Source organism: Camarhynchus parvulus, chromosome 1A (assembly GCF_901933205.1).
Source record: "Camarhynchus parvulus chromosome 1A, STF_HiC, whole genome shotgun sequence".
NCBI classification, from domain to species: Eukaryota; Metazoa; Chordata; class Aves; order Passeriformes; family Thraupidae; genus Camarhynchus; species Camarhynchus parvulus.
In genome coordinates this window covers 48,555,873-48,570,784 of record NC_044586.1, presented here as the reverse complement: position 1 = coordinate 48,570,784, position 14,912 = coordinate 48,555,873, and the positions used below count along the sequence as shown (strand labels likewise).

Sequence of the window (14,912 nt, the reverse complement as noted above, 5' to 3'; positions counted from 1 at the left end):
TATGAGTTTGATGAGGGAAATATCTGGTATTCAGTGTCATCATAGGTCATTGGGGATTTTTTTGAGCATAGAGGACATAGCAGCCTTCACTTGGGACTTCATATCCATATTAAACTAAAAAGAGCTAGAGCTCTCCTTGGAGAGTATTCCTTTCAGGGAAAAACAACAGTCTTTCTTTTCCTCTTTCCTCCCTTCCAAGGGAACAAAGAGCTCTTGCAGGAGAAATGATACATACAGACTGCTCCCTACCTTCAGACCTTTACATGCATGAGACTAATTAGGAAATGTATAATAAAGTCTAAATGATCTTTTGAGTTGGAACAAATAAAAATCCCCATCATGTGTGCTAACCTACACATTAGAGTTACATTGATGAGCTTGGACTGCAACAGTGACCATAGAACCTTTCTGCCTCAGTCTTGGTGGATTTTGAGCAAATTTAAACAGCATTAGAAATTCCTCCTTGAGAGCAATTAATTGTGTCATTCAAATATGAATGACTTCATCCTTCAGAGGATTCTAAGGTTTGCCTTAAAATCCTATTTAATCAATACAGACAAACTGTGCTCTGCCAGGTGAGGAGTAATTACTGTTTCTTACTGTGAACAAATATTAAAAATAAAATAATAGGTGAAATGTCTGGATTTAAGTGAGGATACTGGCATAATACTGAAAGAAAGAAAAAAGATAGTGCCTTAGAATCTGAATTTATAAAGCATATAAAGTCACAATATAGGATATCCTGACAAAGCATTGGAAGTAATATTTTAAATAAATCCTTGACTCAAGGCATGTATAAGGATTCCCACTGTCAATTAACAAAGAATAACCTTGGCTGTCAGATTGCTTTCTTAGGAAAATGTGGTATTCAAACAACTCCATATTTCAGTCCTTCAAAATTGTTATGATAACTGTGAATGCAGAATATTTGGAAAAATACATTGAACAGTGAGGATTTATGCAGAGTATACACTGAATTTCTCTCTTTGGCCTTACTGTCCTTGAATGCCCTTTATTCCGTGTCGTCAGGTAGCCCCACCATCTCCCAGACTGGTTTCTTGCTTCCACTGTCCTTTCTGCTGTCAGTGTGGGCATCCATGCTGTTTATTTGTTACATTTCCTAGAATGTTTCAGAGATTTTCATGCCCTCCATGTTCAGATAAGTTTTATTATTTTTAAATGCCAGATTCTCTATGATAACCTCTTTATCTTCCTCATGGAATCACAGAGAGGGTGTCAGATTGCTTGTTACCACTTTGGTTTCTTAATTGTGGCATGCATTTGGCTCCTACTTTTTTGAATTTTACCTCAGGCTGCTTGTAGGTTTCTTGCTTTTTTTGATTGTATCTTTTGCTTTTTTTTTTTCAAATTCTTAATTTTTTTCATAGATCCCATTCTTGAAATTGTATATACATGTACTAAGTGTACATGTACTTAATTTTCTGGCCTGTTCTCTTTTGCTACATTATTAAATTGTATTGTCTTGTGATTATTACTACAGAGCACCTCTTCTGTTCTGCACCTCTCAAACTATGTTCTCTTCACATTTGAGACTGAATCCAGAACAAGATTTTTTTTTGTGGGCTAGATTAGCTGTTCAAGAAAGCAATTCAAACCTGTGTCCCAAAATATTGTCATTATACCTTGTCCTAATGAGATATCAGTCAAGTGTTTATGTCTAGAGTTGAAATTTTGAATTTGCAGCTCCTCTAATCTCACTTAACATTTTGTAATCACACTAATCATTATAACTAGGGGATGAGTGGCACAGACTTTCAAGGATCATCAGCATTTGTTTTCCTCTGGAATATATGTTGATACTTATTCTAAGCTTTGCCCTCTCTTCATTGCTTAATGCTGTGTGCACTGGTCAGCTGTCATGGACAGTTTAATTGAAGAGTGCATGCCTCTTCCTGCCTTTTCAGAGCAGCTCTGAACATTTGCTGTGTCCATTTAAGTGACTAGGTCACACCCATCTGGAAAAGATGCTCTCCCTTGCCTGCCAACTGACCTGCACCTCCCAGTTTTAATACCTCCCCATGACCTTTTTAATTTTCATTTTCACTACTATCAGCCTGGTTCCATTTGATTTACATGTAGTCAGCCCATCCTGTGCTAGTGGCTGTCATCTAAAGTAGTTCTTAAGGTACTTACACCTTTCCTCTCTGTCACCTTCTCTACTCACTGAGACTTCTGATCTCTGCCAGCCTCTCAGGCATCAAATGTGGAAGAGACAATATTTCTGAGAAAGCTATCATGAGGGTCTCGGACTTTAACCTCTTGCCTGGCTGTGTGAAGTTTATCTCTGGAGTCTTTACAGAGCTAAAAGTAAATACTGGAATTCTCGCTGCAGGAAATCCTGTTTTGACCTCATTTATAGGGCTTTATTTTGGCTGACCAAAATGTAGATATAAAATTCACTGGTCTGAATCCTTTTATCATTAGAAAAGATTTGACTAGTGGAAAACATTAGAATAGGAGGCTGCTATTCTCAGTGAGTAATAATAAGAAAAAAACTAATCTCAGCAGAGCAAAAAATCCTTTTTCCAATTGGGGATATCCCAGTAAGATTTTATAGACAGGATTAAGGGAGGTTACAGTTGCCTGAGTATTGTATTCTCATTGACCTGCTATATTGCATCATTCAGCAGACAAAAATAAAAAATGAAGCAGTGAATGCAATCACTTTTTAATTTACATGATTTTAGGAGTGGATATGGTTTAAGTTGTAGCTGATAAAATTTAAGACAAATGCTTTTCCAAGGTATTTTTAATATAAAATAGAAAAAACACAGAATATCTGCGAGCATTGATATCTCTAGAAATTAAAAAAGTTGACATTTTACCCTTGTCTTAATCTAATTTTAAAATAAAATGCAATATACAGAATGCTACTTCAGAGGTCCAGTAGCAGTCATGGCTACATGAGAAATAGTGCCTCTTTCCAGGAAAATGACAATTAAACTCATCAGAGACCTTTAAATATCCTCATAGCTGATAATTTGGAAGTGATGCTTTCTGCCTTTTAGGGTTTTTTCTGCACTTAGGCCTAAAATGAAATGCTGGTGGGCTGATACTGCTGTTATATGTATGTACTCCATGGTAGACTACTGAAGAGGCTTTCTGCTTTTATTAGTACTTCAGGTATGGGAGTCTTCTGCTAACATAATACAAGTTGTATGTAGATCCATCTTAAAGTAAATTCACAGAGCAGCTTTTATAATTCTGATAATTTTATGTTCCTCTTATTTTTTCTTTCTCCTTTTTTTCTTTTTTTTTTTTTTTTAATTTTTAAGATACTGTTTCCCTTTTGGACGTCCTGAAGGAGCTCTAAAAGCCACACTTTCATTACTTGAAAGGGTAAGTTTGAGAACATATTTTAAGTTCTGCTGAACCTGCATTTTTCTTTTGCATACAGCTTGCTTAAAGCAGACTCATTATTTTACTGCTGGTTTTAACTGCTTACTGTAATGATGGTTGGTATTGTTTTTCTCTCATTGTCTTCCACAGAGGCAAACAGCTGTTTTCTGCAGGACTTATTTACTGGACTTTCACTTCAAGCCACTGAATTGTAGTCAGTGACTCTGGTCCTTTTTTATTTAACACTTACTCAGCATTACCCCTAAAGTGGTACAAGTCTGCTTTAGAGCCCCCCACTTCCTGCTGTTTATGCCTCTGCGCTGCTGATATTGTCTATACTCATATGTAATATTAAAAACCTTCTCTATAATTTAAATAATATTCAATAAATGCATCATCTGAGTCAATTTAAGAAGCAAAAGCTATACACAGCAAATCTGTCATGGGCAACTATAAATGTAAACTCCTGCCCAGCAAATCCTCTTGCATTGACTGGAAAGGAGAATACCTCATAGTGATAAAAGCATCTCAGTTATCTCTGTGGAAAAAGGACTTTAAATTCCAGCAGAGATTCCAAAGGAATTGTATCAGCGGGAGTCTGATGAAGTTATGAATTCGAAAAATGCTTAGGTCCCAGGCCGTGTTGTTTTGCCAAAATTTGAGAGGTTTGATCCTGGCAAATATTAGTTATTCTGCAGTGCAGAACAATCCATGGATAGAGATTCTCTCTTAGAAAACCTCTGCCTTGTTCAGAAAACACATAGGGAGTCTGGGTATATGTGTTCCATTTCATTTACCATCTCAGTGATTTTAGTGCTGTGTAGGTTCTTTTGTGCTTTTTGAAACATCCCATTTCCTCTCCTTTCCTGCTATTGCAAATAGTAATGGGGCTCTAACTGGTGCTCAAGCAGCACCACTGTCAGTCTTGACTGGGAATAAATGTGCTTTCCTACATTTGTGAATGCACAATAGATTAGAACCTTCTTATTTTACTTGTCTTTGAAAAATTTGAAAAAACATCAGACCGAGAACGAAAGGTTTTGAATACTGTAAATTCACTTTTTGATAACTCAGAAGTTATTAATTGAAAAAACAAGTAAACACAGATAGAGAAGTCATATTTGTGTGCAGGTATTCTGGAAGTCTGCTTCGCAGCAAAGTCTTCCTAATAGCATCTCTGTTGCTGAACCTGTTTCTTTTCTACCATGTCCTTCCCTAGACTGCATTTCTTGCTCCCCTCTTTTAACAGTAACTTTTAGATATATAAGGGTGTAGCTTGTCCAGGGATCCACTTGGGAAACATTTTTTACGGTTGTGAGTTATTGAAAATTTTATTATTTACATGAAAATGTGATAAAAACACATGTGTTGAGTTTTGTTTACACTTACCTCTTGAAAGTTAATGGAGTACAGAATTCAATTAAAAATGCAAGTGAATTATCAACATTTTTTTAACATAGTAATCCGGACTATATTATGCTGCATTCATATAAAGAGGTATGGATTCTTGGTTCACCTCACTTGCAATAGGTGAGGTAACAACTCACATGTTTTGAAAACATTTATATGGACTGTTCTTCTACTTGTCCATAATAAAATATTCTGCTGGAAGTTCAATGTTTTCCCTGCCCACTATATAGATGACATTTTTTTCACAGCGAGGATGTGTTGAAATTGAATAACCTTACCCTGTTGAAGAGTCCATGGTACTGCAATGGTGGAAGTTTTTCCACAGCTGAGAACCAAGCCAGCTTCCACAATCACATCTTTAGTGGTAACCACGATCCAGCCCATCCACGGAATTCTTGTGTTCTACTGGTCGGTCTCAATGTCACCCAAAGACTGACTGGCATGCTGCAGGATGTCAAACAGGAGGGATGAATACTGTGTAGGCAGTCAAATCAGGGCTGAACAGAAACCTTCAAAGATGAAGGCCCACCAAGCTGAAATAGTTCCTTTTTGACTTCTGCCTTTAATCATTATCAGATCTGTAGTAACTTTAGGATACTTTTATTCTTTTCCTGTGGGGTTTGGTAATTGTAATGAAGTGGTATAATTGTCTCTGACACAGGTTTTAATGAAAGACATTGCCACTCCTATACCAGCAGAAGAGGTGAAGAAAGTGGTTAGAAAATGTCTGGAGAAGGCTGCCTTGATCAATTACACGCGACTTACAGAATATGCCAAAATAGAAGGTTAGTACAGCAATCAACTGCCGAGGTGGCTGTAAAAGCCAACAATGCCCATTAACTGCATATTCAGTGAGCAGCCTTTTCCCTTTCCAGAACAAACCCCTTCCACAGCAAGGGGAAATGTCTCATTAAAATCTCAGCTGGTGAACTGTGGAGCTTTTTCCTATTCATTGCTTTAATATGCCTCCTGGGACCCTGTTTGAATAAAAGACTAGGACTTCCTAATTTAAGTTGCCCTTTGTTCTTACTTTTGAGTTCTTCATAAATTTAAGAGGTTGTTTATGGGTTATTTTTTATTTCTCTAGCTATTTCTAGTGATTAAACTACTGACAGGATCCTTAACAGCAGTGTCGCTGCCTTGAAATTTGAAAACTGTGTATAGATTCTTTTCTGAAGTATTTATAAGGCAGACAAATAGATAAATGCTATTTATTTTTGCTACCGTGTGATCAGATGTATAATAATAATCTGATCATGAAAACCCTAATTACATACTGATTTAATGAATTAAGAGGACAAAATACTAAGTTTGAAGGTAATCAGGAGTTTTTCTGAAAGTTTGGTATATTCTATAAAGTATATTATGAAATTAAGTAAAATTCTGCTTTAAAAAATGGCCAGGATGCACAATGTCATTTTACTATTTGTAAACCTTATGTAGAACAAAAAGGAAGTCATAATAGTCAAATGCCTTGTCAAGACAGACTTTTATTCTCCATAAAGTACAAAAAGCTAGAGATACTCCTGTCCAAATGTATTCAAGAACTGAAAGCTGTATGCACTGGATTTTTGGAGCTAGAATTATTCTCAAGAAAATATTGTAGGATTAATTCTGTTTTTTTAAAAATACAAATTTTATGCATATTAATTTTTTAATAGCATGTATTTCTAGCAATACAGCAGAAGAAACAGAGCTAGCTTAGGAGCAAATTGAAGAAACCTCAAATATTTAGCAATATTATAAAGCCAACTTTTTTCCCATTTTTATCTCTGCTCAAATTCTCTGAAAAACATGAGTTAACCGATCTCACAAGTGATTAACAAAAGATCCATCTCATCACTATAGCAACCAGTATTATATCATGGAAGTAACAACATGAAACCATCCTAGTAACCAGTTTATCATAATTAATTATGATATCATGTTGTGTTAAAGAAAAAAAGGATGAATATTAAATCTTTTCTGGAAAATGAAAAGGAAAAAATAATTTTTTCCTTAGTTTTTATATTTCAAAGGGAAATGTTAATGTTCAGTATTTAAGTCATGTATCAAACCTGTTGAAACAATGAGTATAAAAATTAGAAACATTTTTATAATTTCAAAAAAGCTTGCGAAAGATACCTGAACACATGGACAATAAAATGGATTGGAAAGTTTTTTGTCATGATGTACATAAATCTTTTCCCAAGATTTTTTACTGTATCCTAGAGAATTGTGGGACCTCCCCTCAAGTAGCAAAGTTTGCACTTTAAGATATTCACACTGTTAACACCGGATAAGCTGGAACAGAACATGAAACTGACTCCCACATTTCGACTTGTAATTGCGATTTTATTTTTTGGATTTATTGCCTTTTGGTTGGAACCCAACTAGATTTATTTAAGTAGTTTTACACTCATGTAGTTGTAAACTCAAAGCACAACACATAATTGCATATATAAAGAGAAATAGGTGAAGTACTTTTCTGAGAATAAAGTACTGTTGAAAGTGAAGGACTCCAGCATCGTAACGTCAGAAAATTCAATGCACTGGATTTCAATGGCAATGAGACCTGTATTGATGTCTTTTGATACTCTGGTCATTACAAACATCCTACTTTTGTACCAATATAAATGTAACATTTTTCAGCAAAAGGTTTCATTCTGCTCCTTTAGGTTTATAGGAGCATTGTTGTATCTGTGTACTGAAGTTACATTCTTCTCTTGAAAGTAATTTATGTTAGTGTTTGCATGCTTACTCAAACTGCATACAGAAAGCATAGGGTCCTTATCTTTATAATATTACTGATGTCCTCAAATGTGGCTGGCACATCTGTTGGAGATTTTTGTCCTTTGACTATTTCTTTAATGAACAACATCATATTAGTCAGTCAAAATGTAAATATTACAAGATGATATCAGCTATAGACCAATAGCAGATACCTAAAAAGTAAAGATACAAAGAAGGTTCTAATACAAATAATATTCTCATATATGTTCTGAATTCCCATGCACAATATGGATGCAAGCTCAGTGCCTGAGCTTGAAATAAAGACTATATATATATTGATATGGCTAGTAAATGCAAATATATTACTCAGAAATATGCACCATTTCTCCCTCACATGAAAAATCCCATCACTTGTGTGATGTACTCAAGATGTTAAGAAGGTATTAACTCCTTATGTGGTATTTATTCTTCTCTAATTATATGAGTTTTATTTCTGTAATAATGTTTTTCTTTCCCTATTTTTTCTTATTTAGCAACAGCGGAAAAGGACTCAGGTGATTACTATTTGTGTGCATGTCTGCATGTAGTACAGATGTAGTGTGTTGTGTCTGTTATTATTTTTCTTGATTTGAACAATACCAAGATACTGACCGGAACATTTGTAAATATTAAAATTAATTTTGGTGTAGTTTAGTCCATGTATTTACACTTAATACTTAATTATCAACTTACACTTGATACTTAATTATGATGTGCCTATTTATTAGCAGTTTAGCTTTCTGTTTTGGAATATGACTAAGTTGTATTTTCTGTGAAAGGGGCATAACTAAATGATGCAGAAAAGTTTAATTTTGTTAAATTCAAAAACAGTTTGTGTATTTAGAGAAATATAATTTCATAGTCCTCTGCAAAAATTGTATGTTTCGAAACAGAATTGCTCAATTTATTATTGAAGATATTGTTAGGAAAACTAATTTTGTAAAACTGGTTTTACATTTCTCTGATATGGCTTTGTTTAGAGATACATTTCATTTTCTAGGTATAGCTGAGGGTTACATGGAAGGTAGTTCTTTGTGTTCCTAATTGCATGATGATATGGTGTATATTCTCCAATCATACAGGGAGGGGGTTTTGAGTTCCTACATCCCCATATTTAAAAATCATCATACAAAGAGCACAGCTGAAGTAGTATTTGCAGCTGAGTAAAACTGGTTGCATAGAAATATGAGGGATTGTGCATATCTGGACTGTGAAATAGAGCTATGCACTGCTTTGTCTTACCTGACATACATACCCAAAGAAAGATTGATTGTGGTGCTTTTTGGGGTTTCACCAACAATGTCAAACACAGTTATGGGAAGGGGCATTGAGCTGGTAGTACTCTCGTGATGAACTAATTTTCCATCTGGAAAGAAAGACTGGTGTGATAATAACAAAGTTGCATGAAGGTCGTTCAAAGAGAAGCTACTTGCTGATGAGGGGCTTGAAAATTACTAGGAAATTATTAAGACTACTTTTTTAACAACTGTCAAGTAAAATGAAATATAACTGAAGTAAAAAAAATTCCACTGATTTCCAAGACTTCCACTCTTTTTTGTTTAAAAGCTTTAAATGCTCTGTAAATAGGAGATCTTCTGGAATTTTTGAAGAAGAGAGCAGGCAGTGCACTGGTGGAATGGATATTCATGCCGCCGTCAGTTAGGGTGGGTTGGGGGGAGCCCACATTGCTCAGATGATCTGCTGACCCCTCCCATCAACAGGAGAGGTTCCTTAGGCAGGGGACTCGGAGTGCTCTGAAGGTCCTTCAGCTTCTCTGTGCAAGGACAATCTCACAGCATCAAATGCAGAACACCCTGAAAAACCTTTCCCTTCTGTTAAGTACCTAAAGCTAGATAGCACAAATATTCCGTTTAATATTTTTATGCCTGTCGGTGTTAAAGAAAATATCTCTTGAAATTAGAAATTCAGAAACAATTAAATGAAGTTAATTGAAAATCATTTGGCTAATTGTAGACATTTTTTTCCTTCCCCGTTTGCACTCCAAAACCTCGCCTGTGCACTTTTATACAATGTATACACTTTTATGCAATGCATACACTTTTATACAATGTGTATCACCTGAAGTACAAATCTTCCTTGTGCCACACACTTGCTAATCTCAGTTTTTCTCAGGCTCTTTATGTAGGAAGCCCAAAACCATTAAGCATCGATGACATAGTTACAGGCACATAAAAAATAAATAAATGAATTGCTGTACCTGATTTTAAATATTTTACATTAGGTTTCTCCATGCTTTGAAAGAAACCATAGCCCTTCTTAATACAGAATAGTGAAGTTGTCCCTTAAGTGACCTGGCAAATAACTAGATTAGAGAATGGATGAGAGGAAAGCCTATTACATATAGTGAATAAATTCACTGTCTGAGTTAGCTGAAGCTAGAGGTTTATAGGCTGCATTTATAATTTAGTTGCTTAATTAAATACCAGTTCTGACTAAAAATGCAAATGAAAATTAATCAAAAACTCAGAAAAAAATCATTTTATTGAAAGGAGTAGATAGACTGTATCTACTGGAATGTGTGAAGCACTGGACATATTTATCTGATGCAAAACACAAAGCCACTGAGATGAATCCCAACATGATGACATTTTAGGGCCAAATCCTGCTCCTGTTGCTGTCTCTACCTGGACTCCTACAGATTTCATCATGAACTTGTTGTACAATATGCTTAGCCCTAATACCATATATTGTACTTTTGTGGAAAATGAGAAAAACTGTCTAGATAACTGTTATTTACCTTTTAACTTGTGCACTATATACTGATAATGAAGCTTGAATTTCAGGAGTGTCCTTGTTAGGTAATACAGAGGTGAATATGCAAATTCTTCTTGTTGTGAGAGCCCTTTCTTGGCAGTGTGGTTGCCAGGTTCCCAGGTCTATTCCCCAAGTGCTCTGATTTTCACAGTCTCAGCTGAACAAGTCTCTGAATGTTTTCCCAAAGACAGTGGTTACTTTCTTAATGGCAAACATGGTGGCATAAGCAGCACTTCCATCAAAAATATTTGTTTACAGTCAGGATGACGTTTTACTGAGCATCCCTCATCATTGTACTGTTACGAATATAGAATAGACTTTTTTAACAAAAATTACATTTGCCATGAAAATTTTACAGGGTTCAGCATGTCATTCTTTATTATATGTACAGCTGAATTTCTCATGGAGTAGCTAATCTGCTCAGTCAGTGTAATTACCATTATGAAGAGAAGAGCAGGAAACCTACTATTATAATATTGAACTATATCTAAGAACTCTCAAATAATGTCCTGGTAGTTTGCAGCAAGGGTTTATAATTTGTCAAGGATACGAATCACAGCATCAATACATGAAAATCTCTTTTTAAGTGTGACCCATTTTCATTTCAGCATATACTGCCTTTGAGATTTCACTACCTGAAAGTACTTTTTAAATTGTTTTGTGTATGGCATGTATTCCTGTCTTATTCAGTATTTAACTTATATTAACTCTTCCTATAGATAATGTTGAACATAAATGGACCTGCCAGATTCTGAGGCCAGAGACAAACAGCATTCTTCATATGCATTTTGCACACTTCCTGTGAAGAGCCTATAGAAATTTGCATGGCTCCATCACCTGTTTTCTCTCCCTCAAAAAAGATGGCCTTCCTTACACAGACTTCTTATTTTTTACTTATATTTAATACACATCCATACACACAGAGTAATAAAACACATTATTTATTCCTTCTCATAAATTAATGTTTTTCCCTCTTAAATTTATTAGAAATCTGAATGGCTGAGGACTAATTAATTCTGCTATTGCTGCTGTTATTGCCTGAGAAAAGACAGAAACTTACACATAAGTACATTTTTCAGCACAGGGGCATTACTTTGCTGTGCAGCTATGAAAGGGATTAAAGTGGTAAATGTCTGTAAAGTAAACAGGGCAGTGTTCATCGTTGTCCATGCATATTAATTTCTGAAGCAATAGACAGATTGTAAGCATTTGAATTATAAGTTCAGTTGTCTTTTAACTCACTATTTTTTAAATTCTGTAGTAACTTAGTATACTGGTCTCCTTCTGCCAAACAGTTTGAATAAAAGGAATAAGTTTCATTAAAATTGGAGCAAATAGTTACTCTGAAGTGTACAATTGTTTGAAGACAGATCAGTTGTCATGCCAAAATTTGTTTCTATCAGAAAAACTGCCAAAGGCAGAATAAATGTTAACTCAATACAAGAGAAGGTCAGGAGAAACTCAGAAGTTTGCTGGGGTTTAAGACCTCAATCATTAACATACTCATTACATGCAAGTTTCTAAGGGAAGGGTAGTATGTAAATGCCCTCAAGGCTCAGAAGGATCTGTCTGGCTTAAAAGAGAATAACACTACAAACATTATTGAAGCTGAGAAGGCAAGTGGAGAGAGTCATTGTACGTGGAGAGGACTTGATTTAAGCTCTCCATGGATGTTCATTTCACTGAACAGAAGTGGGTTGCACAGCAGCATAGCACCTTCTTGGTCTCTGTTGTGCAACTAAATGGAAATGAGGATATGGGCAAACATGCCTGATTTCAGTTTTAGACCTGTAAAATAATTCCCAGACTGCATCCTGATACTCCTTTGTAAACATACCCATATCCTCCTTTAACAGTAGGGCTGTCAGCCTTTGTCACTGTGCTTCCCCTTTTCAGTCCCCTGCTGCACCCACAGGAAGGTCATTTCAAGCCCTGTGTGCTGTACAGGTGTATCATCACCTTACAGTTAAATTAGTTCCCAAACTTAAGCATGACAACTTCATCCTGTATCCCAAATGAGGGAGGGATAGTTTCATCCCTCATTAGCATTTCAGCATCTCCAGTTCCTCCATGCCCTATGATGCATTTTTAGACAAGAGTTTAGTACTCATGCAACCTAGGCTTTCATCAGCTTGTCTCAGAGTAGCTGCCTGTTCTTCATTTCTATCATTTCAGGAGTCTTTCTCTATTAAAGTTTGAATTCCATCTTCTTGAACATTGGTGACAAGAATTGTGCGAAGTCACCCCCATTAGATGCCTTGCACTGTGTTAGCAGTGCTGTTGTAGCAGAAACATTTTATCTGATATAGGAAAGGTCTGATGTCTGTATCATGCTTGTGTCACACAACCCTTCTGTGAAAAGTTAATTCAACCCAGTCTTAGAGTTTTGATCATTTTGAGCTGACATGTTCCCAGTTTATAGGAAATGTTGATGGCTGTTCATGTGTCAAAATGTATTGTCCCTTCTTTAACTCTTGAAGGTATTTTGATACATCTCTCTCTCCCATTCTCTGGAATTATCAAATTCTTGTTACTACATCTTTCTATTTCCCACGTTTTACACACTGTCATTGTGCTTCTAATATTTATTCTAAAGTCCCTGGTGAAAATATTAAGGAAGGTAAGATGAATCTTCAAGAAATCTCTCAATAATCATTTTTTTGCACTTTCTCAGCGCTGCTTATTCCCTTTCACTTGAGGCATCTTCTTTATACCCCATACAGTTTCTTTTTTAATCCTCACTTTCTTCAGCTTAACTGGTAGTTTTCCCATGAGGCACAGTATCAAATGCTTCATTAAAGTCAGAATAAATAAGATCTACTGAATTTCTTTTATACAAAAATATCCTATCTAAAATTGCACCAGTCTAGTTCAACACTTTGCAAATCTGTGGTTTATTTTCTTTTATTTTCTGTTCATTTTATGTCCTCAATTAGTAATTTCTTCAAATTTTGTTTCAGTTAATAATTTTCAACATCTCTTTTCCCTTCACCTTGCCTGCCAGCATTAGATTTTTTGTTTTCATTTTTCAGTAAGGCTCCAAAATTTAGAATCTTAAAATATTCTGGTTTTTTAAAAATACTTTTTACTAAGTCTGTATTTTTAAGTGCCAGTTTTCTCTCCATCTGATAGGTGAGTTATTATTCTGTCCAGTTCTCTTTATTCATGAAGCCTTGCAGTTTGGCATGTTTGTTATCTCTGAGTTTTATTCTACAGTATCAGGAAGTGCTGAGAATATTAGTTCTTTCCCCCTTTGAAGTGAAATTAGAAGTGAGAAAAAGAAGGAAAATACCAACTGCTTGTATCTGTGTTGCCAAAATCAGAATACAAAAACATCTTATATTAAATGCTTTGATGATCAGCTGGCAAAAAATGAGATTTTTCTTCTGCTTTTACCTTTTTGATTTTGTTATTTTTATGCTTTTTGATGAGCCAAGATTCCCTTTAGAAAACAAAACGAAACAAAACAAAAACATGTGATTGCCTCATGAAGGTAATTCCATTGAATACTATGATAAATTTTAAAAAACAGAAAAAATTGGAGCATGACACACTTAAGAAATGGTAGGTCATGGAGTAGGAGATGTGAACTTGAACTTTTTATAAATCTCACAATCTTTCTGTATTTAGCTAATAAGGGTAATTACTTTTAATTTTTCTGCTAGAATTTAAAATGCTATTGAAATAGTAGAAAGCAATTATGGAAAGACTGGTTTCAGCTTCATAATTAAAGCTAAATTCCACTATTTGTATAAGGCTGGATTTTTTTTTTTTATATAAAAAATACAAAATGTCCTTCCAGATCTACCTCCTTACTTTTTCATGCAGAATTAATTCTTTGACAAATTGCACAAAAATTCAGCGCAGTGAAATCTAAATTATCTGTGGGTCAATTATACCAGTTTTGGGTTAACACTTCAGAGTCAGTTCAGGTTTAGTGACATACTAGCTTCAAGCAATCTTGCAGGTTTCCCATGTTAAAAAGACCAAATGAATGGGCCCTGCTGGAGCAGAGTTGGCTCCATAAAGCTCAAATGAGGCTGTGTCTGTATTATCAATTACATTGTGTCCTGCTTTACTGTAAGCCCACTGAGGCTGTGATTTTGGAGCTTCTCAGCATACTTGCCTTTTTTTCAATACCTGTGCCTGGAGATGGGTTGGCTTTCCTGAGACACTGGTTCTGGACATGCTTTTTGGAAGAAAAGGGGAAGGATGAAATATGAGGCAGGGAAGACCAGTAAGGGATATGTGCTGTGTCACTGAGGGGGAGACTGGCAGGCCAGAGTCAGGAGTCTCCTTGCTGCATTTTATTCGTAACCAAGAAAAAAAATGCCACTCTAATGAGCAGATTCCTGTGTGCAGCAAATGTCAATGAGAAATTAATCACACATGTTTAACAGCTTACATGCTGGGGAGAAAATGAGAGAGGTGAATTGTGCATTTGTCTTCAAGGATGTCTTCAACTCTCTTGTGGGAAGAAAGCTTAAGGTAGGTTTTAGACACACTGTTGTTAGGTTTTAGACATCTTGATTTTCTCAAAAAGGAGGACTGGGGAGAAGTTCCCTGACCTGTGTGTTGCAGGAGGTGAGACTGGATGATCTGACAGTCCCTTGTGG

The 14,912-nt window shown here is 35.6% G+C and overlaps 1 protein-coding gene across 8 annotated transcripts in view; it reads left to right on the top strand.

The window, feature by feature from the left end:
- Window positions 1–14,912, top strand: part of CADPS2 (calcium dependent secretion activator 2) — a 280,917-nt gene that overhangs the window by 202,588 nt on the left and 63,417 nt on the right. For 5 of the 8 annotated variants that reach the window (XM_030960016.1, XM_030960015.1, XM_030960020.1 and 2 more), the window contains 3 exons: window positions 3,297–3,360; window positions 5,432–5,555; window positions 8,016–8,036. In XM_030960016.1, coding sequence (XP_030815876.1) covers window positions 3,297–3,360; window positions 5,432–5,555; window positions 8,016–8,036 — 209 coding nt within the window. The remainder of the gene's footprint in view (window positions 1–3,296; window positions 3,361–5,431; window positions 5,556–8,015; window positions 8,037–14,912) is intronic. The other 3 variants (XM_030960018.1, XM_030960017.1, XM_030960022.1) reach the window with 1 other exon arrangement.